Source organism: Bos javanicus, chromosome 9, assembly GCF_032452875.1.
Source record: "Bos javanicus breed banteng chromosome 9, ARS-OSU_banteng_1.0, whole genome shotgun sequence".
NCBI lineage: Eukaryota > Metazoa > Chordata > Mammalia > Artiodactyla > Bovidae > Bos > Bos javanicus.
Window position 1 is genome coordinate 104,005,578 of NC_083876.1, and position 21,394 is coordinate 104,026,971.

The window sequence follows — 21,394 nt, forward strand, 5'->3', positions numbered from 1 at the left end:
TAAAAGCAACAGAGAAGTGTATAAGAAATGAAATTGATTCTCTTACAGGAAAACCTACTTCATGAGAGAATTGCCCCCAGCCTGCCGGGGTCCAGCCCCGGCTGATCCAGGGTATTCGAAGGGGAGACGGCTTCAGCGACTATTTAAATATTCATCAAAGATATAAAGAGTAATAGAATGAGGATAGCTCAGTAGGAAAATTCAGTGGAGAAAAGAGGCTGAGTAGCTTGGTTTACGCGGGAGACCAATAAAACTTCAAGACAGGAAGCTTGCACCACTTACGTAGGCCGCAGGCGTCCTTCCGTTCTCCCGAAGGAGAGGAGGCACTGAGGCCTCCCCGGTCGGATCTTAGAAGCCCAGGCATAATTAGTAAGCATGGCGGGTTCCGCGCTCCAGATGGAGACTCAGCCAGAGTGAGAGAGAGAGCGACATGGGGAGACCAGTATTTCGAGGAACTGATCCCAATTCTTTATTTTCCAGAGTCTGTTTTTATACACTGAGATGTTATACAAAAGTCATGTGGGGACAGCAGTCCTGACTTTTATTAAAGTCAGGTGCTTCATACAAATGTATACAGAGGTCTTAGGGGTGTTACATCATCTTCTGGCCAGGGGGGCCTGCTGACAATTTATGACCCTCTCCTTGTGACAGTGGTCAGTCAACCAGAGCACTTTTTTCTCCAAGGGTGATTATTCTTAAAACAGACGCCACCCAAATAAAGTTACATTCCTATAGGGTGAGGGTGTAGTGGGTTTTAGTTAAGGAAAGAATTTACTTAGCTTAAGGTCTAACATGATTAATATCAAAAGTTAATACTTATTTCTTCTATATATTCATTAATGTGTGTAAGGGCAGGGGATGTGGAGACTTAGCAACAAACATTGGCTCAACAAATGAAAAACCCTTCACCAATACAATTTCTAATCAGCCCATTATACTTATACTAATAGTTTTCTAACTTTTCTAAGGAACCTGTTTTTAGAAGGTTTAAAGCATCTCGTGCCTCTCACGGTTGGGAGGCTGTGAGCAATCACATGTGGCTGGACAAGCCTGTCAGGCAGGCTAGAGAACCTTCAGAGGAGTTCGTAGGTTGAAACACTCTTGTCACGCCCAGGAATTATTATTAACTGGAGCTCTAAGTTAACTCCTTCTCCGAAAGAAGTGGTGGGAAACAGCCCCCCGTAAAGTCAGAGGTGTAGGGGAGAGCATAAAGTAGTAAAGTAGGCAGGCTCTGGTTATGGAGGTAGATGCTCGAGAATTTCCAGGGGGACTCCTGAGGCTCGATCCTGCCTTTGCGTATGTTAAGCCTCCTTCCTCATGACCTTTGCCGTGGGCAGAGTGCCTCACGCCGGCCCCCAACACCAGCCCTCAGTAAGTACGTAACATCTGCATTGGTTCAGCGGACCTTGAGCAGCCTTGGGTGTGCTGACCTGGGGCTGAGCTGCCCCCTTCACACGGCCCACAGTGCTGCCTCGGGGCCGGGCACTGCAGGGGGTGAAGGAGGTGGAGAGTAGGGCCCGAGATCATAGCCGTCCCACAGGGTCAGGCAGGCTTCTGAACACTTGAAGTGGCTGGGGCATCTGAGAAACAGAGCAGTTAACCTTACTGCACTTAAATTCAAGTCCCACCTGGGGCCCCGCCGCTGGCCTGGGCAGTGCCTTTTGATACGGACAGTACCGTGTGTGGGCACACAGGGCAGGGCCCCATGGCTGGAAATAGGCAGTGGGGGCAAAATGCTGATGGCAGCGAGAGCTCAGTAGCCTGGTGAGACCCTGATCCACTGAGGGGTCGCGACCACGTTTCTTTCAGCAGGGAAATGAAACACGACTTAGAAAAGGGATGAAACTGCGGTCCTTTTCCTGGTTTATTTCAGTTTTGTGAACTATGTCAGGTGCGTAAGGATGTTGAAAATCGCTACTATTAACTTTGAGCAATACAGATCCACCTGATGCTGACAGACTGAGTGGAACTTCCCTTAATAAAACCCCGTGGACACTTGCTTGTGGTCAGTTCACTGTTTATGGCCAGCACAGGCCACAAATGCCAAAAACATGAGTGACTGAGGCAAACGATATCTCTGCCTGTTCCTACCATATGGAGCCCCCACAGTGTCCAAGAACAGGAAGGAGGTTTGACAACAAAATAAAAATTTTGTATGGGTGTGATGTTAATTTGTAAGAACTATCAGCCCATCTTTGCCAACAAAGGTCGGTCTAGTCAAAGCTTTGGTTTTTCCAGTAGTCATGTATGGATGTGAGAGTTGGATTGTAAAGAAAGCTGAGTGCGGAAGAATTGATGCTTTTGAACTGTGATGTTGGAGAAGACTCTTGAGAGTCCCTTGGCCTACAAGGAGATCCAACCAGTCCATCCTAAAGGACATCAGTCCTGAATATTCATTGGAAGGACTGATGCTGAAGCTGAAACTCCAATACTTTGGGCCACCTGATGCGAAAAACTGACTCACTAGAAAAGACCCTGATGCTGGGAAAGATGGAAGGCAGAAGGGGATGACACAGGATGAGATGGTTGGATGTCTTCACTGACTCAATGGACATGAGTTTGAGTAAACTCCGGGAGTTGGTGATGGACAGGGAGGCCTGGCGTGCTGCAGTCCATGGGGCTGCAAAGTTGGACACCACTGAGCAAGTGAACTGAACCAGCCCATCAACCCTGTGCAATAATAAGCCATTTTGTTCTTAAATGACAGACATTTATGTGGAATTTTATAGTAATGCTCATGGTTAGAACTCAGTGACTCATCAGTGTCCAGAATAACCCTGTCTTGGCCTCTCCGCCTTTCCTTTTTATTTTCTTTTTTCCCTTGCAAAGTTAGTTTTCTTTTTGTGTTTATTTTTGGCAGTGTTGGGTCTTCATTGCTATGCACAGGTCTCCTTCATTCGTGGTGAGGGGCTGCTCTTTGTTGCGTGTGCGGGCTCTTAACAGTGGTGGCTTTTCCTACTGCGGAACCTGGGCTATAGAGTGTGGGCTCAGTTTTCTGCAGTATGTGGACTCTCCCTGACCAGGAATCGAACCCGTGTTCCTGGCATTGGCAGGCAGACTCTGTACCACCAGGGAAGTTCCTGCCTTTGCTTTTAAAGAAATTTTCCTGGTGGGCCCAAGGCTGCGATCCATTCACCTTCCTGGCAGAACGGAGCTTTGCTGCCCCGAGGGCGTCTGTGTGGAGAGCTGGTCCTGGCCTTGTGGGCGCGGGGCCTGAGCCACCAGTCGTGTTGGGGGAGCTCTGGTTCCCCGTGTGAGCCACCAGCCATGTTGGGGAGCTCTGGTCCCCGTGTGAGCTGCCAGCCGTGTTGGGGGAGCTCTGGTCCCCGTGTGAGCCGCCAGCCATGTTGGGGGAGCTCTGGTTCCCTGTGTGAGGGCTGCCTCCTCACCTTCTCCCCACATTTGCCTCTGCAGCTCGACCACATCGACCCCAGAGCTGTGCAGCTGGCCACCCTCCTGGTGCGTGGTCTCACCACCCTGGTGCTGGTCAATGGTGCCTGCGGCTCCCCCTGGGAGATTGCTGACTTCATGCCCTGGCACCTGTTCGACGGGAAACTGTTTCATCAGAAGTACCTGCAGTCTGAGAAAGGGTACACTGCAGAGGTGCTCGTGGAGCAGAACGTGAGTCCACAGTCCTCTTCACATTAGAGAAGGTAGTAGGTTTGAAGTCAGTTGTTCAAATGCATCGTGAAAATTTAGGGTCCTTGGCTGGAGGTCACGGGTCAGCAGCACTGTCCTCACAGTCACTCCTTCAGGGGTGACCCTGAAGGAGACCCCAGAAACCCGCACTGAGGAGTTCTGAAACTCACCCAGAAATCAGCAAGGTTGCTGGCGGCTGCCCTGGACAGCCTGTGCCCCTGGCCTGAGGATCACATCGTGAGCTTCCCCGAGATTGTGTGGAGGCGGGTGAGCGGCATCCCACCGTCTTACACATTTTATATTTCTGAGCACCTTTTCTCCTTTTCCCCATTTGAATGAAGAGTGTGCACTCCCTGCAGACCTCCCTGTGCAGGTGTCAGGGCGATTCAGTCGGCGTGGTGGTGATGTGTTCCTTTAAGGCCAGCAGTTTAGTGGGGCTGCTCGCCACCACCCTAGCTCTGTAAGTACAGTTGCTGCGTGGTTCCTGGAAGATTTCCAAGTCAAGCTATAGCCCGGCTCGTTTGAAACAAGTGTCAGTACCCACGGGACCCTGTGGTGGGCGAGAGCTACTGTGATGGGCGAGAGCTGACCGGTCAGTGACGGGGTGGCATTCCACGCCTTATGCATCAGACAGAAAATGTTGATGTGTTGGCATCACTGTTTCACGCAGAGACAATTCAGGGTGTCACAGGACTGTAAGTGTTCAGAATTTAGAAGCAGCCAAAATCAGGTACATCCAGCAAAAGCAGAGTACTGGCAAAAATGTCCCATGACTGCGGCTTTAGTACCGAATCAGTGAAAGTAACAGTAGGCCAGGCTCATGCCACTGCCCGCACATCACCCCCGCAGACCCATCTCACATCTGGAGCCAGTGCAGACGGTCAAGGGCTACACTTTCTGCTCCATGAAAGCTGCCTACAGACGGGTGAGCATGCAGCCGCCCAGAGGCGGCTGGGAAGGTTGCCCATCCCTGCACTGTCAGTGGAATCGCTCTGTCTGCCCGCTGTCTTGGATCCAGCGGGGACTGAAGTGATGACGTCGCCAGCAGGGGGGTCCTCAGTGCAGTCGGTGGTAGGGTGTAGACACCCCCGCAGGCCTGAGGCCCTTCTGCAGACACTTGTCTCACTGCAGACATAGGTGTGCTGCTGCTCCTAGCAGGTCGCGCGGGTGAGGACCAGCTTCTGGGACTCCTGCCGGCTGTAGCATGGCGGGCAGGCGCTGCCCTCCCCGTTGCTGTGTCTCCCGAGCGCCTGCTGTGTCTGACACTGCTCTGCCGACTCATCTGTTTGCAGAGGTCCCACGTCACCAGATTCCACACCCTGAAGTCGGTCGTGTGCAAGGCCTGTGGGAAGGAGAGCAGACCAATCGTCAGCAGGCGGCACTGGCGTCCACACCACGCAGGTGGGTCCTGGCCCCTTGGCCCTGCGTGCAGCTCAGAGGCTGGCGCAGTGGGAGGAAGCTCACGTGCTGCTGAGTGGTTAGGTTCTGGCCCTGCAGGAGAGAGTCTGCAGAGGCCGCATGTGCAGAGGGCTGAGGGCCCTGCCCTGGGGCTTCGCCTGCTCTCCAGGAGGCCCTAGAGTGCGCGCCACTGGGTTGATGCGTCTTTATTTGACAAAGGTTTGGGTTTATTTTTTCTCATGATATGAGAAGAACTCAGAATATAAAGAACATAACTAAAAAGGGTTGTTTTAATTACACTGAAACTGAAACAACCTTTATATCTGCCCCTGAAGATAACAGATGTTTGCTGTTGACAGTGTCTTTGTGTTTGTCTCACTGTGAGTGTGCTCGGTGTGTGGCCTCTCCTCCTGGGCACTCGCCTTCCAGCACAGTCACGGTGCTCAGGCTCCCCTCAACAGAATCCCCACCTCTGCATGTGTGGCGTTTGCCTGATAGCTTCCCTGCCTCAAGCTTCTGGTTCTCTTTTTACGCATGATGGTTTTGTGTGTGTGTGTTTCCTTAGGGTAGAGTTCCTTGTTCACAGAATTACAGATCCAGACATCATCAGATTTTAGATTAACGTTGCCAACTTGTTTTCTAAAAGCACATGGTCCCTGCACACCTTCACCAGCAGGATTAAGAGTTTCCGTTGAGTGCATCCTTGACATCGCTTACATTTGCTTTTCTCAGTAATTTGGTAGGTGAAAAAGCCTATCTCCTTCACTGGGTGCTTCTTTATCAGTGAAGTTGGGCATCTTGTTCAGTACCTTGTTGTGTTACTGAGTTCAGTTTAATCATGTTCCCATGTCCTCATTTGGGTAGGATCTGTAACGGTCACTGTAGCAGTCCTGGTGCTATGGTGACAGAATAAGAGAATTACCCCAAATCCCTACCCCAAGACTGTCCTGGTTCTCACACAAGCCTTGCACGTTTCGCTCCGAGAGACGTTGTGCCCTGAGGTCAGTAAGGCCCCGGGGTGGTGTCCAGCTCCTGCCCGTCAGCGCCGTGTGCAGTGGCTTCAGCCCCTCCTGGCTCCTGTGGGACAGACCCCCCTGGCCTCACCCTCTCGCCGTCCCTGACCTTTCTCCTGCTGCCTGGAGCAAAGCAGAAGTTGATTCCTTGCAAAGTAAATAGGCAACGTTCTCTCTGCATCACCTGTTCCCTGCATCTCTTGGCCGCGTCACTCAGACCATGTGTCCCACGAGCTCTGGCCCAGGATTCCCGTCAGTGGTGCAGTTGTCCGCAGAGCAGGGGCGGGCTGGCTACAGACATGCAGACGGCAGGATGCAGCCTGCTTCAGCCACGGTGGTTGCTGGGAGGCGAACTCCTGAACCTCTTGCTGCACGTCAGAGTTGGGTGCTCGGGCCCAGGAGGCCCACGTGTGGGACAGGTTTTGTTTAAGGCCTGTGGTCGCCCACATGTCAGGTGTGTGCTTAAAGCTGCCGTCCAGTGGCTCCTAGTAGGGACAGGAAACTGTGACTGCTCTCTGGTGAAGTGTCCGTACAGATGGCAGCCTGGGGCGGGCCTGTCGTGTTATCCCAGGTTATGGAGGAAACTGTTAACAGCCTGAGGTTCTTCGGTTCAGTCCTCTGTGCCCCAGTGACCCACCAACACCACGCAGGTTCTTGGCGGCAGAACTTGGCCCCTTGAACCCAGCCCCGCATCCTCGGTTACCTGTACCAAACGCTGCCTCCTCCTGGACGGGGCTGTGCCAGGGACACTTGTCCTGGTACCTTCCAGGCAGCACCCAGGTCAGAGTGCGTTTGGAGGGCAGTGGTCACGGTGCTGGGCCAGCGAGGAGTCGCCCGCCTGTGTCCACCGAGCACTGGTTCACCTTGAGGCCAGTACTGGGCAGGCTCAGCCTCCTTTCTTTATAGAGCAGCAGGAAGTACCAAGATACTATTTAAAATCACATTTAAATTTGTACTTAGAGTTGCTAGTGCTGCGTTCCAGTAGAGACAAGCAGAGGGCAGCAGGTTTTAGGGCTTTAGGAGAGGAATTGAGGGTGGGTGGCTTACGTGCTGATGAAGCTCATGAAGAGCTGGGAGAGGGCAGCCTGCTCAGGCCTGCTGTGTCCCAGAGCCCACGGGCTGGTGGCCAGCATTGCGGGCCTGGGCTTCTAGCTCCGGGCACAGCAGTGTCTGGTCCACTGCCCAGGGCAGCTGACGGAGGAAGCCCTGCCTGGAGGCACCTAACAGAGCACCCTGCTCATCACCAGCACAGACTCTCCTGGGCACCCAGGCCGGCCCCAGAGCCTGCATCTTTCATGGGCTTTCCCTCTGACGGAAGGTACGCCAGGAGTTTGAAAGCTACCAGCCCAGGGCCACCTTGCTCACTCCTAAGAACAACTGCCACGGGGGTTAGGCGCGTGTAGCTGCTGACGTGCCGTCGCATGTCCCCACAGGGCGGTGGGGCCGACAGGGATCCAGCTCCCACGGGACAAGCTCCGGGTACAGCCGGTCTGGCCACGGACAGCACTGGAGGGACCAGGGGCCAGGTAAGAGGCCCACGGGCGTTCTAGGCCTGCCTCGTGGCTGCTTGGGAGTAGGTTGTATGTTTGCAAGCGAGTGAGCAGGAAAATACACAGGCCTGGGAGCCCCGTCTGCTCAAGTGCAGAGGCAGTCGCCATGCTGGGCGCCAGCCTGCCGCCTGATTCATCTTCTGTTAATTCGTTCAGCTGCCCAAGACCCAGTTTTGTAATTTACTCGAAAGCTCCTGTGAAGGTTACATACGCACGTGCGTGCGTGCTAAGTCACTCAGTCGTGTCTGACTCTCTGTGACCCCGTGGACTGTAGTCCCCCAGGCTCCTCTGTCCATGGGGCTCTCCAGCAGGGATACTGGAATGAGCTGCCGTGGCCTCCTCCTGGGGATCTTCCCGACCCAGGGATGGAACCTGAGCCTCCTGCATCGGCAGATGGGTTCTCTACCACTAGCGCTACCCGGGAAGCCCCTATATACACGTACATCCTTCTATGAAATAACGCAGAAAGTAGCATTCTGCCAGTATCAGCATTTCCTTACATCTTGTGAGGAACCCAGGAGCCTCAGAATGTGACCTGGGAAGCAGGGTGAGTCTTTTCCTGCATGTGTGATGCAGACGCCTGGTTTAAAACAGGAGGATAAATTTCGTATATAGTAATTTACACTTTAAATACACTGAAAAACTCATATCAGTATTTAAATTCAGATTCTCTGCAGTTTTGAGAGCCAAACTGTAATAGACTTTTGAATTACCTAAGATTTCTAGTTTTACCTTTCCAAATGCAAACACCTGTAATTTTCCTGTTACTTTTGAGACCTTTGAGATGTGTGCCGTGCACCGGCCTCTCGTTGCTGTGTGTGACTGCTGCCAGTCATCACGGCAGCACGACCCTGGTCCCACGGGTGGCCTGTGAGGGCTGCATTCCTCCTGCTGGTTCTTGAAGGATCTGCACACTTAGCGGATATTTGGGGTCCACAGTAGGGTTCCATGAGGCCCCACCCCTGGAGGAGAGAGAAGCCCCCACAGTTAGTCACAGGTGCTGCAGCTGTTCCTTTGACCCTGCTTCCCCTTCAGCCTCTGCTCCCCAGTCACGCCTCCCAGTGTCCCCTGAGGCCTCCAGGCAGGCTGGCTGAGCAGTCAGTGGTGCCCACCCCTTAGGAGCCGCCGTCCGGGGCAAGCGCAGGTTCCCTCCCCCGGTGCCAGCCAAGTAGTCTGGACAGTTACGTAGCGCAGTGTTACCGAGAGTAGGGAAATACCAGCTTTTCCACGGTTCCAAGTGTGTCTGAGAGGATTTCCAGTTGAGAAGGGGCTAAGGTTGACGACTAGACCACAGGCAGGGCTCCCACATGTAGGCAGGTCTGTGTCAACCCTGGAGTCAGAGGGGCACCCCAGTGCTGTGGACTCACAGTTGAGGGCAAGTCCCTCTGACACGGGGGTGGGGGCGGAAGGGGGTCCCCGTCTGTCCTCACACGGACGGTGTTTAGGGACACGGCCCCCAGTAGGGCAGTGGTGCGTGGAGAATCTCTGCTGGTAACTTTAAGAACGACGGCCCTCCTCAGAGAAGCCAGGGCAAGGTGGTTTTGGTTTTGAATTTTATTGATCTATTTTTGGCTTCATTAGGTCACCATCACTGAGCGAGGGCTTTCTCTAGTTGCGGCTCACGGGCTCAGCTGCCCTGCAGCTCGTAGGGTCTTCCCACACTAGGGGTCGAACCCACGTCCCTGGATTGGTGGGCAGATTTCACCATCACTGAGCGAGGGCTTTCTCTAGTTGCGGCTCACGGGCTCAGCTGCCCTGCAGCTCGTAGGGTCTTCCCACACTAGGGGTCGAACCCACGTCCCTGGATTGGTGGGCAGATTCTTAACTGCTGGACCAGCAGGGAAGTCCGGGGAAGGGGTTTCTGAGGGAAAGAGGGACCTGGAGACGTGTAGGCCCAGAAGGAGAAAGGCAGGGCTCACCCCGGCCTCCGGCACCTTACGCAGCTCTGAGGAGACAGGCTGTGAGGAGAGGGTCTGTGAGGAGGAGAGGGTCTGTGAGGAGGAGAGGGGCTCTGAGGAGGAGAGGGGCTCTGAAGAGAGGGGCTGTGAGGAGAGGAACTCTGAGGAGAGGGCCTCTGAGGAGGAGAGGGGCTGTGAGGAGGAGAGGGGCTCTGAAGAGAGGGGCTGTGAGGAGAGGGACTCTGAGGAGAGGGCCTCTGAGGAGGAGAGGGGCTGTGAGGAGGAGAGGGGCTCTGAAGAGAGGGGCTGTGAGGAGAGGAACTCTGAGGAGAGTGGCTCTGAAGAGAGGGGCTCTGAGGGGGAGAGGGGCTGTGAGGAGGAGAGGGGCTCTGAAGAGAGGGGCTGTGAGGAGAGGAACTCTGAGGAGAGGGGCTCTGAGGAGGAGAGGGGCTCTGAGGAGGAGAGGGGCTCTGAGGAGGAGAGGGGCTCTGAGGAGAAGAGGGGCTCTGAAGAGAGGGGCTGTGAGGAGAGGAACTCTGAGGAGATGGGCTCTGAGGAGGAGAGGGGCTCTGAGGAGGAGAGGGGGTCTGATGAGGAGAGGGGGTCTGACGAGGAGAGGGACTCTGAGGAGAGGGGCTGGGGCAGGGCCACGGCCTGGAGCAGGAGCCGCAGCAGCTGCTCCCACTGTGGTGCCCAGGCAAATGCGGGAGAGGCGCCGGTCAGTCATGCCTGGAGCCCGCGGCACAGCGCGGGGAGGCGATGCGGTCCTCACTGGACCTGGCCTCTGTGCTGGCCCGGGGGCCTCAGGGTGTGCCGTGGGCTGGGAGCAGTGGCGGTGCCGAGCCCCATCCCTGTACCAGTGAGATGCTGATGCCCAGAGCCAGGCCCAGCGGAGCGTGGAGGGGCCGCGGTCGTTCCGCTGCCCGACCCGACCCGGCCAGCTTGGCCCTCCTCCAGAGCCCGCGCCCCAGCTTCGCACGCAGAGGGAAAGCCACCCAGAGCGCCTGCCTGGCCATCTCCCGGTCGAGCTCCCATCGAGTAGGTGAGAACAGCCGCCTTCCTCGCTCCTTGGCTCGGGCTTCGGGAGAGCCCCGTGGGGAGGCGGCAGGCCGAGCCGGGCACAGGTGGGCAAGGCCATGACCGCAGGGGGCACACACCCTGGGACCAGCAGTGCCTGGGGGCGCATATGGCCGACCCCAGCAGCCCACTGACAGGCCTCCCCTCAGCCCACTCCTGCGCCTCCCTGGGCCTCCTCACGGGCGTCAGCCTGGTGCCCTGGGGCCCTTCTGCTCCAAGCCCCAAGGTCTCTGCTGCTGCTGTTTTGCGGCAGGACAGCAAGCCTGCGGGGTGAGTGCAGGGGACGGGCCATGTCCTGGGGACACGCCGTCAGGAGCAGGCCTTGCACTGCCTGCGCCGGGGGACTTGGACCTGGTGGGCCTTGAATTTGAAGTCTGTAGAACAGTACACACTACAGCCTTTCTTTTCTTACTTCACTCGGGTCCAGACAAGTAGAGGCTGCCTGGAGTTCTACAAAGGCAGCACCCCCAGGGCTCTCCCTGACCTCTGACCTGGAGGGAAGAGACTGATATCCTGGGCCTCCATGGGTCACAATGGTCTCTTCTTGATCTTGCTCTTCTCCTGCATTGAATCTACAGTTTCTCTTAATGTTTTTACATTGACCTGTCCTATTAGAGTTTTTTCCTGTTAAAAAGCAAAGTCTATCATACCTCAGTTAAAGCTTTTCGCTTTTCACTTTCATGCATTGGAGAGGGAAATGGCAACCCAGTCCGGTGTTCTTGCCTGGAGAGTCCCAGAGACAGGGGAGCCTGGTGGGCTGCTGTCTGTGGGGTCGCACAGAGTCAGACATGACTGAAGCAACTTAGCAGCAGCAGCAGCAAAGCTGTTTTTTAATCATAAAGTAAAGCAAGGAAACAAAGCACGCTGACTGCAGGTTTGGCCTGTGTGGTTTCAGCCATCATTGAGCGTGTGCCCAGAAGCCATAGCTTAAACACCAAGCCCTTCCCAGGCCCTTGCCCTCGGCCTGGTCAGTATTTCCTCTGGTCACCGGCCAGGGAAGCAAAGGTGTGAATATTGGCTTCCTCCTTACTTCCCTGTGATGGCAGAGCTGTCAGGGGCATGTTAACATCGAAGGAGGAACTGTTTTCCTTGGATCTACAGTAAACAGATCTTCAGATTCTGTTGGCAGACAGTGGTGTCTAGGAATCTCTCCTCATGCAAATTAGGAAACAGAGACTTCCTTAGGGTGGAAGAGCAGACCCTCACTCACGTCAGCCCTGGCTCCCTGGGCAGGGGTCTTCTCCTGAGAGCCTTCATAACTAGACGGCAGAGGTCTTCTCTAAGAGCCCTAGCAACTAGACCACCCGGGTCTTCTCTTGGAGCCCTCGTAACTAGACGGTAGGGGTCTTCTCCTGAGAGCCCTCGTAACTAGGTGGCAGGGGTCTTCTCCAGGAGCCCTCGTAACTGGATGGCAGGGGTCTTCTCCAGGAGCCCTCGTAACTGGACGGCAGGGGTCTTCTCTAGGAGCCCTTGTAACTGGACGGCAGCGGTCTTCTCTAGGAGCCCTCGTAACTGAACCGCAGGGGTCTTCTCTCGGTGCCCTCGTAACTGGACCGCAGGGGTCTTCTCTCGGTGCCCTCGTTAACTGGACGGCAGGCTCCTTGGGGAGCAGCTCCAGGGGCTGCCCATGTACCATGTCCTGCTTGTATGGATGGGGCCCCGTGGAGGCTGAGGTCAGACTGAGTGCTGTTGATGATGCAAGTCAGAGAGTGAGCAGATCGTGCTGAGGGCCTTGTGTCCCCCTGGGCCTGGACTAGAGGACATGCAGGCAGCTGGTGCCTGGCAATCTCCCCATCGGTCTGGCAGGGTCTGAGGTTCTGGGAAAGGGTAGGTCTGGGAGGCCAGGGAAGGAGGTGTCACCTGCCAGAGCACAAGGCCAGGGCCACCACCACTTCAGGCTGACGAGAGGGTTCGAGGACGCATGCCAGCAAGGCCTGTGTGTCTGGTGAGTTGTCCAGCCCGCTCGCGGGCATCAAGCACATTGGTAGAGCAGAGGCCCTGGGGGGAATGTGCTGTCTCCCCAGTCCTTCTGCTCCGCTGGTGACCTGAGCTCTGGGCCCCGTGGGTCCCACTGCCGAACCTCCTGTAGATCGCAGGATCCAGGTCGACTTGTGGACCTAAGGGACCATCAGCTGTGCAAGCGAGGCCGGAGGTCAGGTGCCAGTGGTTCTCGCGCTGGCCTGCCACCCTGGGGTGCTTTCCCTTTAGGCTCAGGGCAGACAGTTGCCAGGTGGCCTCTGAGGAAACCCCTGCTCTGTGGGGGCTGCAGGAGTCCCACCAAAGTCCAGGGGTGCCAGTGCCAGAGGGTTTGGGGCTGAAACACTCCTCTGGGGGCCTCAGGGTGGAGGCAGAGGGAGGTGGTGAGTGCTGCTTTGGTATCAGACTTGGGAATTCAGGAGTTGGGATGGGGGAGAAACTGGAAGGTCTGACAAGAGGAGGTGGTGAGTGCTGCTTTGGTATCAGACTTGGGAATTTAGGAGTTGGGATGGGGGAGAAACTGGAAGGTCTGACAAGACACACTCTGGGGGCCTCAGGGTGGAGGCAGAGGGAGGTGGTGAGTGCTGCTTTGGTATCAGACTTGGGAATTCAGGAGTTGGGATGGGGGAGAAACTGGAAGGTCTGACAAGACACATGCAAGCAAGCAGAGCATGTGTCCTTGCGTGTTGCCCGATATGGAAGGTGCTCAGAAAATGTTTGCAGTGCACGTATGTTTCTACACACAACATGTTTTATACACACACGCTTGTGTACATTAAGTCTTTTATTAGAACAGGAACATGTTTTTTCAGGTCAGGTAATCCATTTTTTCACCTTCTTAATGTGGTTGAATGATGTCGTCTTCACTTAGCCAGCACATTTTTTGCTGTGTTCTATCTACTTTTCAGCCCCTTTTATAGTATTTTTTTGGAGATACTCAAGCAGTCCAAGCAGAAAGTTGTCACTCTTTTCAGGACAGAGTTAACAAGCAGGTTTCCCATGGCTGCTCCTAGGCCCCCTGACCTGATGAGAGGTGAGCCGCTCCATTTGGGCTGGGCAGAGAGGTGAGAACTGAGGGCTGGGAGCCTTTCTGGGCTGGGAGCCAATGAGACAAGGGTGGGGACCTGGGACCAGCAGAGGTGTGAACCTCTATTCACCAAGGGGTGAACATCAAAGCTTTCGGAACTTTTAAAATGCTGGCCAGGAGCTAAAGTGAGAACGTTTAACCTCTTCATGCAGTTGGTGAGAAATGATGTGTTAAATTCCACAGCTGGTAGCTACAAATTTGCCTGTGATTTCTTCAGATTTTCACTTCTCAGTGGTGATTCCTAGGAGGCCTGAGCTGTTGTAAAGCTGCCTCTGATCATCTGTGATAACAAGGACGCTGCCTGGAAACCTCATTCTGGCCACTGCTGTGACCCCTTCTTGTCACCCTCCTGGGGGGTGCAGGTGACGAGGCTGCCCATCACTTTTGCTGGAAAAGTGTTAGGTTTTAAATGTGGAAAGCCATCACCTGTTTTACTTGTAGAATGGTTCTTTTCTGACCCTAGGGATGCCAGAAAGTGGGCAGCAGCCCCGAGGGCAGGGATGGGGAAGCCTTGGGCTCTGCTGCAGAGGGAGCCACCCTGGCACTTTCCTGCTCTTGGCAGAACATCCCAGGCGCCATCTGCACGGGAAGGGCCATTTGCAAACATCCCTGGCAGCAGTGGCCATGTAGACGCCGTGCAGACGGTGGCCCTGGAGTTGAGGGGAGCAATTCTGACAGTGCTTCCTTCCACCAACAGGACTGCCTCTTAATCGATTGCTTCCTGCTTTAGTGAATAATTACGGAACAGAGTTTTAATGACAGGTGGCCACAGCTAAAAGGAGAATAAAGTTCTGGCCCAAATACAACTCAGGTGTTGTTTTTGTACATATTTAGAAATGTGTCATTTTTTTCTGTTTGAGTTTTAGAGAAATTTAATTCTTATTTTTTGTTTTGTTATCTGTTTGGTACAGGAAGTAGACAGTATGAGCCTGACCAGTGGAGAAGATATTAATCATCTTCTGGGTAAGTCCACCACTTAACATCTTCAGAATAAATCAGTTCTATCAAAGATTGGAGTAAAACATCTGTCTTTATACCATAAATCTTTCATAGCAAGTACCAAACTTTTAAAAGAATTCAGATGTTAAAACCTCCCAACTTGGTTTCAAGGTAAGTTTGCTTTCTCTAGAAAAAGTGTGCACAGAAGAAGCCGCAGAGTCTGGCTGTCAAACCAGAGTGAAGCCTCTGGACCTCTGGACCCTCCTTCAGAGTGAAGTCATCTGAGGAGAGGCTCGCCGGGGGTTCCAGACCCAGAGTCACTTCAAGAGGAAAAGCATCTATTTCAGCCTTCTTCCTCATTCGACTTTAAAACGCCTTTGTGGGCTTACCTGTAGACGTCGTCCTGACTCCACGTCCCCAAACAGCTATGGTTAACGTCTTCATGCCGGTCTGCATCTGTTGATTCTTTTAATGAATTGAAATCTTATTATATCCCACTTTTTTTTAACTTTAATACTAGACTGTGAGGATATTTCCCAGATGATCTTATCTTTTAAGACATGATTTCTAATAAGCTGTATCATTTTCCAGAAATTATTTACTAATCATAAATTGTAACCATAAGTAAAGTTTCCAACTGTACCTTCACAGAGAAAGATGTACCAGCTTCCTTCTCACCTTTTTGGTGGGAGAGGTGACTGCATGGTCTTGACACTGCCTGTGACGCATGGGTCTGTTTCAGTTGTTGTACCCTTTCATTTAGAATTTGCTCCAGCCCAGAGCCTGTGCCTGTGAAGACACCTGGATTCAGCACACATTAGGCATCAGACAGGAAGCCTGCAAACCATGTAGAGAGAAGCAGTAGTTGAGTGTCAGGAAGCCTAATTTATGATACTGCTAATAAGTAGGACATCTGTTGCTCTTTATCTGTGAGCCCTGAGGGCTCTTGTTGTTAAAAAATATTCTAAATGAATCCAAGTTCAGAGACATTCTGTTCATGAAAGAATTTTCACATAATGTAAGAATTGAAATTTTAAGCCCCAAATTGTCCTGGCCCCTGGGTATTTTGATAATTGAAAATAATCTAGATTAGGGATTAGGTTAGCAGCTGTCTCCCTTTGGCCTGGAGCTGCTGTGACTGCCAATCCACCTTCCAGGCTGCACCCGCACCCAGGAGAGCCTCTGAGTCTGTGCTTGCCGGCATTCACAAGACATGTCCTTCAGCTGAGGTCATTAAACAAAATAAACCCTAAGCAAATCACAGTGCAGTTCGTATCTTTGCACTTGATGCTTTAGCCTGACTGACAGATCTGTGTGCAGGCTCCTTGCTTTGCTTTAGAATTTCATTTGCTATTATGTACCAAAAAGAAGTATGGTCTCCCATTCACTTCCTACAGGTCCTTCCTCAGGATATCTGCATGTCTAGTCACTTCTCATGCAGTCATTTGGAACCTATAGCCTTATTTCCCAGTCTTAGAAATAGAACTTTTTTATATGTAGGTTTCCTGTCTAAATTTTTAACATTCTATTCGTTTTGTTTTTGCTAATTTGATACCACTACTGCTTCTAGAAATTTCATTTCTTTGTTGCTTATTTGTATAACTTTGAAGTAAATCTCTCATTCCTTAGACTAGAAGAGTAGACTTCCATGAATATCATTTCCCCCCTTCATAAGTAAATTCTAACTTGTCAGTAAAATATTTTATGTTCATTTAGCATGCTTAAGTAAAGCCATTGAGTTGATAAAATCTTTACTACATTTGGAAAACCAGTGCAGTTATTTTTTTTTCTAATTTTGGTGGTGGTATATTCTCTCTGCAGTTAAGTCTTCTGATGAAGGTTCCATATATCAGTTTTAAAATGAAAATAAAAGTAGTATTATTCATAATGAAATGTAATTTCACTTTTTAAAAGTTATTTAGAAGACATTTTACAATCCAACATATTGGGATCTTTGTGAAGAAAAAGGATGTTAAATTTTGTCAGATGCCTTTTCTGCATCTATTGAGATAATCATATAATTTTTCATTTTCATTTTGTTATTGTGGTATATCACATTGATTGATTTGGGAATGTTGAACCATCCTTGCATTCCTGAGATAAGTTCCAGGTGCTCAGGGTGTACAGTCTTTTTAATATACTGTTGAATTCAGTTTGCTCATATTAAGTTGATGGAAAAGTTTTGGACCGTGAATTTTAAATCATTATAACTAGGCTCAAACACATCTTTATTAATCAAAATAGGAGCCATTGCAATCAATACATTTCTACCAGTGAGAAATCAGCTTATTTCTGTAGCATAAAAATCCATGCTTTGGGATTTGACGAATTCTTGGAAAGCGTTTTCTGCCTCCTCCTGGCTGTGGAAGTGTTTCCCCTGCAAGGCGTGGTTGAGATGTGTGAGGAAGTGGTTGTTGGCTGGCACTCGCCTGCTGTGACCATGGTGCACCCGCAAAGCTTCATAACCCGGTCCTTCCAACTTTGAAGCGGTGGTTGTGCAGTGTGCAGCCGGGTGTTGTCGTGGAGAATTGGGCCCTTGTGTTGACCAGTGTGGGCTGCAGGCGTTGCAGTTTTTGGTGCATCTCATCGATTTGCTGAGTGTGCTTCTCAGATGTAATGGTTTTAGCGGGATTCAGAAAACTGTAGTGGATCAGCCCAGCAGCAGACCACCATGGTGAATGGGGACCACAGTTACCATGACCTTGTTTTGGTGCAAGTTTGGCTTTGGGAAGCACATCACCAGTTGTATAAAATCTACTCTTCGTTGCATGTCACAATCCAACCAAGAAATGGTTCGTTGTTGTGCAGAATAAGAGAAGATGACACTTCAAAGTGACGATTTTTTTATCTTTGGTCAGCTCACGAGGCACCCATTTATCGTGTTTTTCACCATCCCAATTTGCTTAATGCCAAATGACTGTAGAATGGTCGATGTTGAGTTCTTCAGCAACTGCTTATGTAGTTGTAAGAAGGTCGTAAGAAGGTCACCTTCAGTGGTGGCTTTTAGCTGGTCATGGTCAACTCCCAATGGCCGGCCCTTGCGCTCCTCATCTTCAGGGCTCCCGTCTCCTTTGCACAACTTCTTGCACCACCACTGCACTGTCCAATCCATAGAGTTGCAAAGAGTTGGACACGATCGTGCGACCGAGCACACACACATGCTTTGTTGAGGATTTTTGCATCAGTAGTCACTAGGGATGTTGGCCTGTGGTTTTCTTTTCTTCTGGTGTCCTTGGCTGTTTTCAGTATCAGGGTGATGCTATCCTTGTAAAATGAGATTGGCAGTATTCCTTTCCCTTCAGTTTTTTGAAAGAGTCTAAGAAGGATTAGCATTAATTCTTTCTTAAATGTTTAATAGAATTCACCAGTGAAGCCATTTGGTCCTGAGCTTTTGTTGGAATGCTTTTAGTTCCTGGCTCATTGGTCTGTTCTGATGTCTGTCTCATTGTAATTCAGTCTTGGTAAGTTCAGGCTTCCCAGGTGGTGCTAATGTTAAAGAGCAGGCCTGCCAGTGCAGGAGACATAAGAGACGTGGGTTTGATCCCTGGGTCCGGAAGATCCCCTGGAGGAGGGCATGGCAACCCACTCTGGTATTGTCCTAGAGAACCCCATGGACAGAGGAGCCTGGCGGGCTAGTCCATGGGGTTGCACAGAGTCAGACAAGACTGAAACAATGCACACACACACTCTCTGCCGTGTTTGGACTTAGTATGTTCTTTTCCTAGTTCTTTCAAGTGCAACGTTACATGGTTTGAGATCTTTCTTTTTTAATATACGGCTTTATTGCTATAAACTTCACTCTTAGAACTGCTTTTATTGCATTAAGTTTTTTTATGTTGTGTTTCCATTTTTGCTTGCCTGAAGATACATTTTGATTTTCCTTTTGATTTCTTCCTTGACTTATTGCTTGGTCAAGAATGTGTTAATTTCCACAGATTTGTGAATTTTCCAGTTTTCCTCCTCTTATTGATTTCTAGTTTCATAGCATTGTTACCCTTGGGCAAATTCCAGGAGATGGTGAGGGATAGGGAAGCCTGGTGTGCTGCAATCCATGGAATTACAAAGAGTCGGACATGACTTAGTGACTGAGCAATAACAACAGTTGTTATTGGAAAATACACTTGATGTAACATTAGCCTTAAATTTTTAAGATTTGTTTTGTGGACTAACATATCAGTCCTAGAGAATATTATGTTGTTTTTACCTAAGAAGACTGTATATTCTGCTATTGGTTGGAAATGTTCTACATACGTCTGTTAAGCCCACTTGATATAAACCAGTTCAAGTTCAGTGTTTATTGATTCTCTTTTAGGATGATTCTACTACCCATTGTCAAAAGCAATTATTGTCAGTACTAATATTATGATATTATTACATTGCTATCTGTCTCTCTTTTTAGTTTTAATTTATTTTAGTTTTAATATTTTCCTTACATATTTACATTTGTACGTTTACATTTATTTATATATGTCCATTTTAACATCCTTTCATGGTAAAAACTTTCAACAAATTAAGTATAAAAAGAATGTACCTCAACATAATAAAGGCCATATATGACAAATCCACAGCTGACATCATACATGATGGCGAATGATTGAAGGCTTTTCCTCTAAGACCAGCAGTGTGACAAGGGTGCCCACTGTCACTATTTCTATGCAACATAATACTTTCTAGCCAGAGTAGTTAGGCAAGAAAAAGAAATAAAAGACATCTACATTGGAAAGGAAGAAGTAAAACCTGTTTGCAGATGTCATCATCTCATATATAGAAAACCTTAAAGACTCCACCAGAGAAGTGTTAGAATAAGTAAATGATTGTAGGATATAAAGTCAGCATACAAAAAAGCAGCTGGATTTCTGTACACTGACAACAGAGTTGGACCATAAAGAACGTTGAGTGCCAGGTAGTTGATGCTTTCAAATTGTGGTGCTGGAGAAGACTCGAAAGAGTCTTTTGGACTGCATGGAGATCAAACCAGTCAATCCTAAAGGAAATCAGCCCTGAATATTCATTGGAACGACTAATGCTGGAGCTGAAGCTCCAATACTTTGGCCACCTGATGTGAAGAACTGACTCATTGGAAAAGACCCTCACGATTGGAAAGATTGAAGACAAAAGGAGAAGGGGGCAGCAGAGAATGAAATGGTTGATGACATCAGTGACTCAATGGGCAAATTTGCCCAAACCCTGGGAGATAGTGGAGGAGGACAGAGGAGCCTGGTGTGCTGCAGTCCATGGGGTTGCAAAGAGTTGGACACAACTTATCAACTGAACAACAACAGCAGAGTATCAAAAAAAGAAGAGAACAATTCTATTTATAAGAGCATCAAAAAGAATGAAGTACTTAGAAGTAAGTTTAACTAAGAGGTAGCAGATCTGCTTACTGAAACTTACAAAACAGTGATGAAAGAAATTGAAGAGGACACAAACAAATGGAAAGATATCCCGTGTTCATGGGTTAGAAGAATTAATATTGTTAAAATGTCCATTCTTCCCTGAGTGATTTACAGACTCAATACAGTCTCTACCAAAATTCCAATGGCATTTTACAGAAGTAGAACAAACAATCCTAAAATTTGCATGGAACCACAAAATACCCCACATAGCCAAAGCAATATTGAGAAATGAGAAAAGAGCTTGGAGGGTCACATTTCCTGATTTCAAACTATATTACACAGTAAAGTAACCAAAACTACAGTTTTGGTATAAAAGCTGACATATACATCAGTAGAACAGAATAAAAAGCCCCCAAATAAACCCTTATACATTAATCAACTAATCTTCCACAAGGTCTCTAAGAAGTCTCATCAATAAATGATGTTGGGAAAACTGGATAGTCACATAACAATGAAGTTGAACCTTTACAGCATACACAAAAATCAATTCGAAATGTGTTAAAGACTTAAATAACCTCAATTTTTGAAATTCTTAGAAGAAAATGTAGGTAATAACCTTGACATTCATCTTGGTAGTATTTTTTTTTCCTTTTGGATGTGACACCAAAAAGCACAGGCAGCAAAAGTAAAAATAAACAAGTGGAAGTACGTCAAACAAAAGCAGAAGGAATAATGAAGAAAATGAGCAGCCAGCCTCCAGAACGGTTTAGAGTATTTGCAAACCGTACCTAATAAGGAGGTAATATCCAAAATGTATAAGGAACTCATATAACTCAGCAAGAAAGCAGATAATTGGAAAAATGGACAAAGGAATAGACTATTATCAAAAGAAGACATACAAATGGACAGCAGGTATATGAAAAGATGTTCAGTATTATTGATATCAGGAAAATGCAGATCAAATCCACAAGGAGATATCACCTTACAACTGTCAGAATGGCTCTCATCAAGACGAGACAACAAATGTCAGTGAAGATGTAGAGAGAAAGGAATCCTTGTACACTGTTGTGAATGTAAAATAGTACAGCTACTATAGAAAACAGTATAGATGTTTCCTCAAAAAATTAAAAATAGCACTACCATATGATCCAGCGATCCCAATTCTGCTGGATATATCCAAAGGAAAGCAAATCAGTATCGCAGAGACACCTGCATTCCAGTGTCATTTCCACACTGTTCACAAGAGCCAAGCTATATAAATAACCTAATCATCCTTTATTCACTCATTTGATGAATGAATAAAGAAATTACGGTGTATATATATGAAAGGAATATCCAGTTTTTTGAAAAAAAAAATTTGTTATTTGTGGCAGTGTTGATAAACTTGTAGGTCATTATGCTAAGTGAAGTAAGCCAAACACAAAAAGACAAGTACTACATGATACCACTTACATGTAGAATCTTAAAAAGTTGAACTTGT

At 49.5% G+C, this 21,394-nt stretch overlaps 1 protein-coding gene across 8 annotated transcripts in view; it reads left to right on the forward strand.

Annotated features, from left to right (window-relative positions):
• The window catches only part of FAM120B (family with sequence similarity 120 member B), a 106,618-nt gene that overhangs the window by 51,513 nt on the left and 33,711 nt on the right, over positions 1–21,394 (forward strand). For 3 of the 8 annotated variants that reach the window (XM_061428612.1, XM_061428614.1, XM_061428620.1), the window contains 4 exons: positions 3,415–3,621; positions 4,932–5,040; positions 7,484–7,576; positions 14,551–14,602. In XM_061428612.1, coding sequence (XP_061284596.1) covers positions 3,415–3,621; positions 4,932–5,040; positions 7,484–7,576; positions 14,551–14,591 — 450 coding nt within the window. In that variant the 3' untranslated portion in view covers positions 14,592–14,602. Of the gene's footprint in view, positions 1–3,414; positions 3,622–4,931; positions 5,041–7,483; positions 7,577–14,550; positions 14,603–14,768; positions 19,151–21,394 lie in introns of those variants that run through there. The other 5 variants (XM_061428619.1, XM_061428617.1, XM_061428615.1 and 2 more) reach the window with 3 other exon arrangements.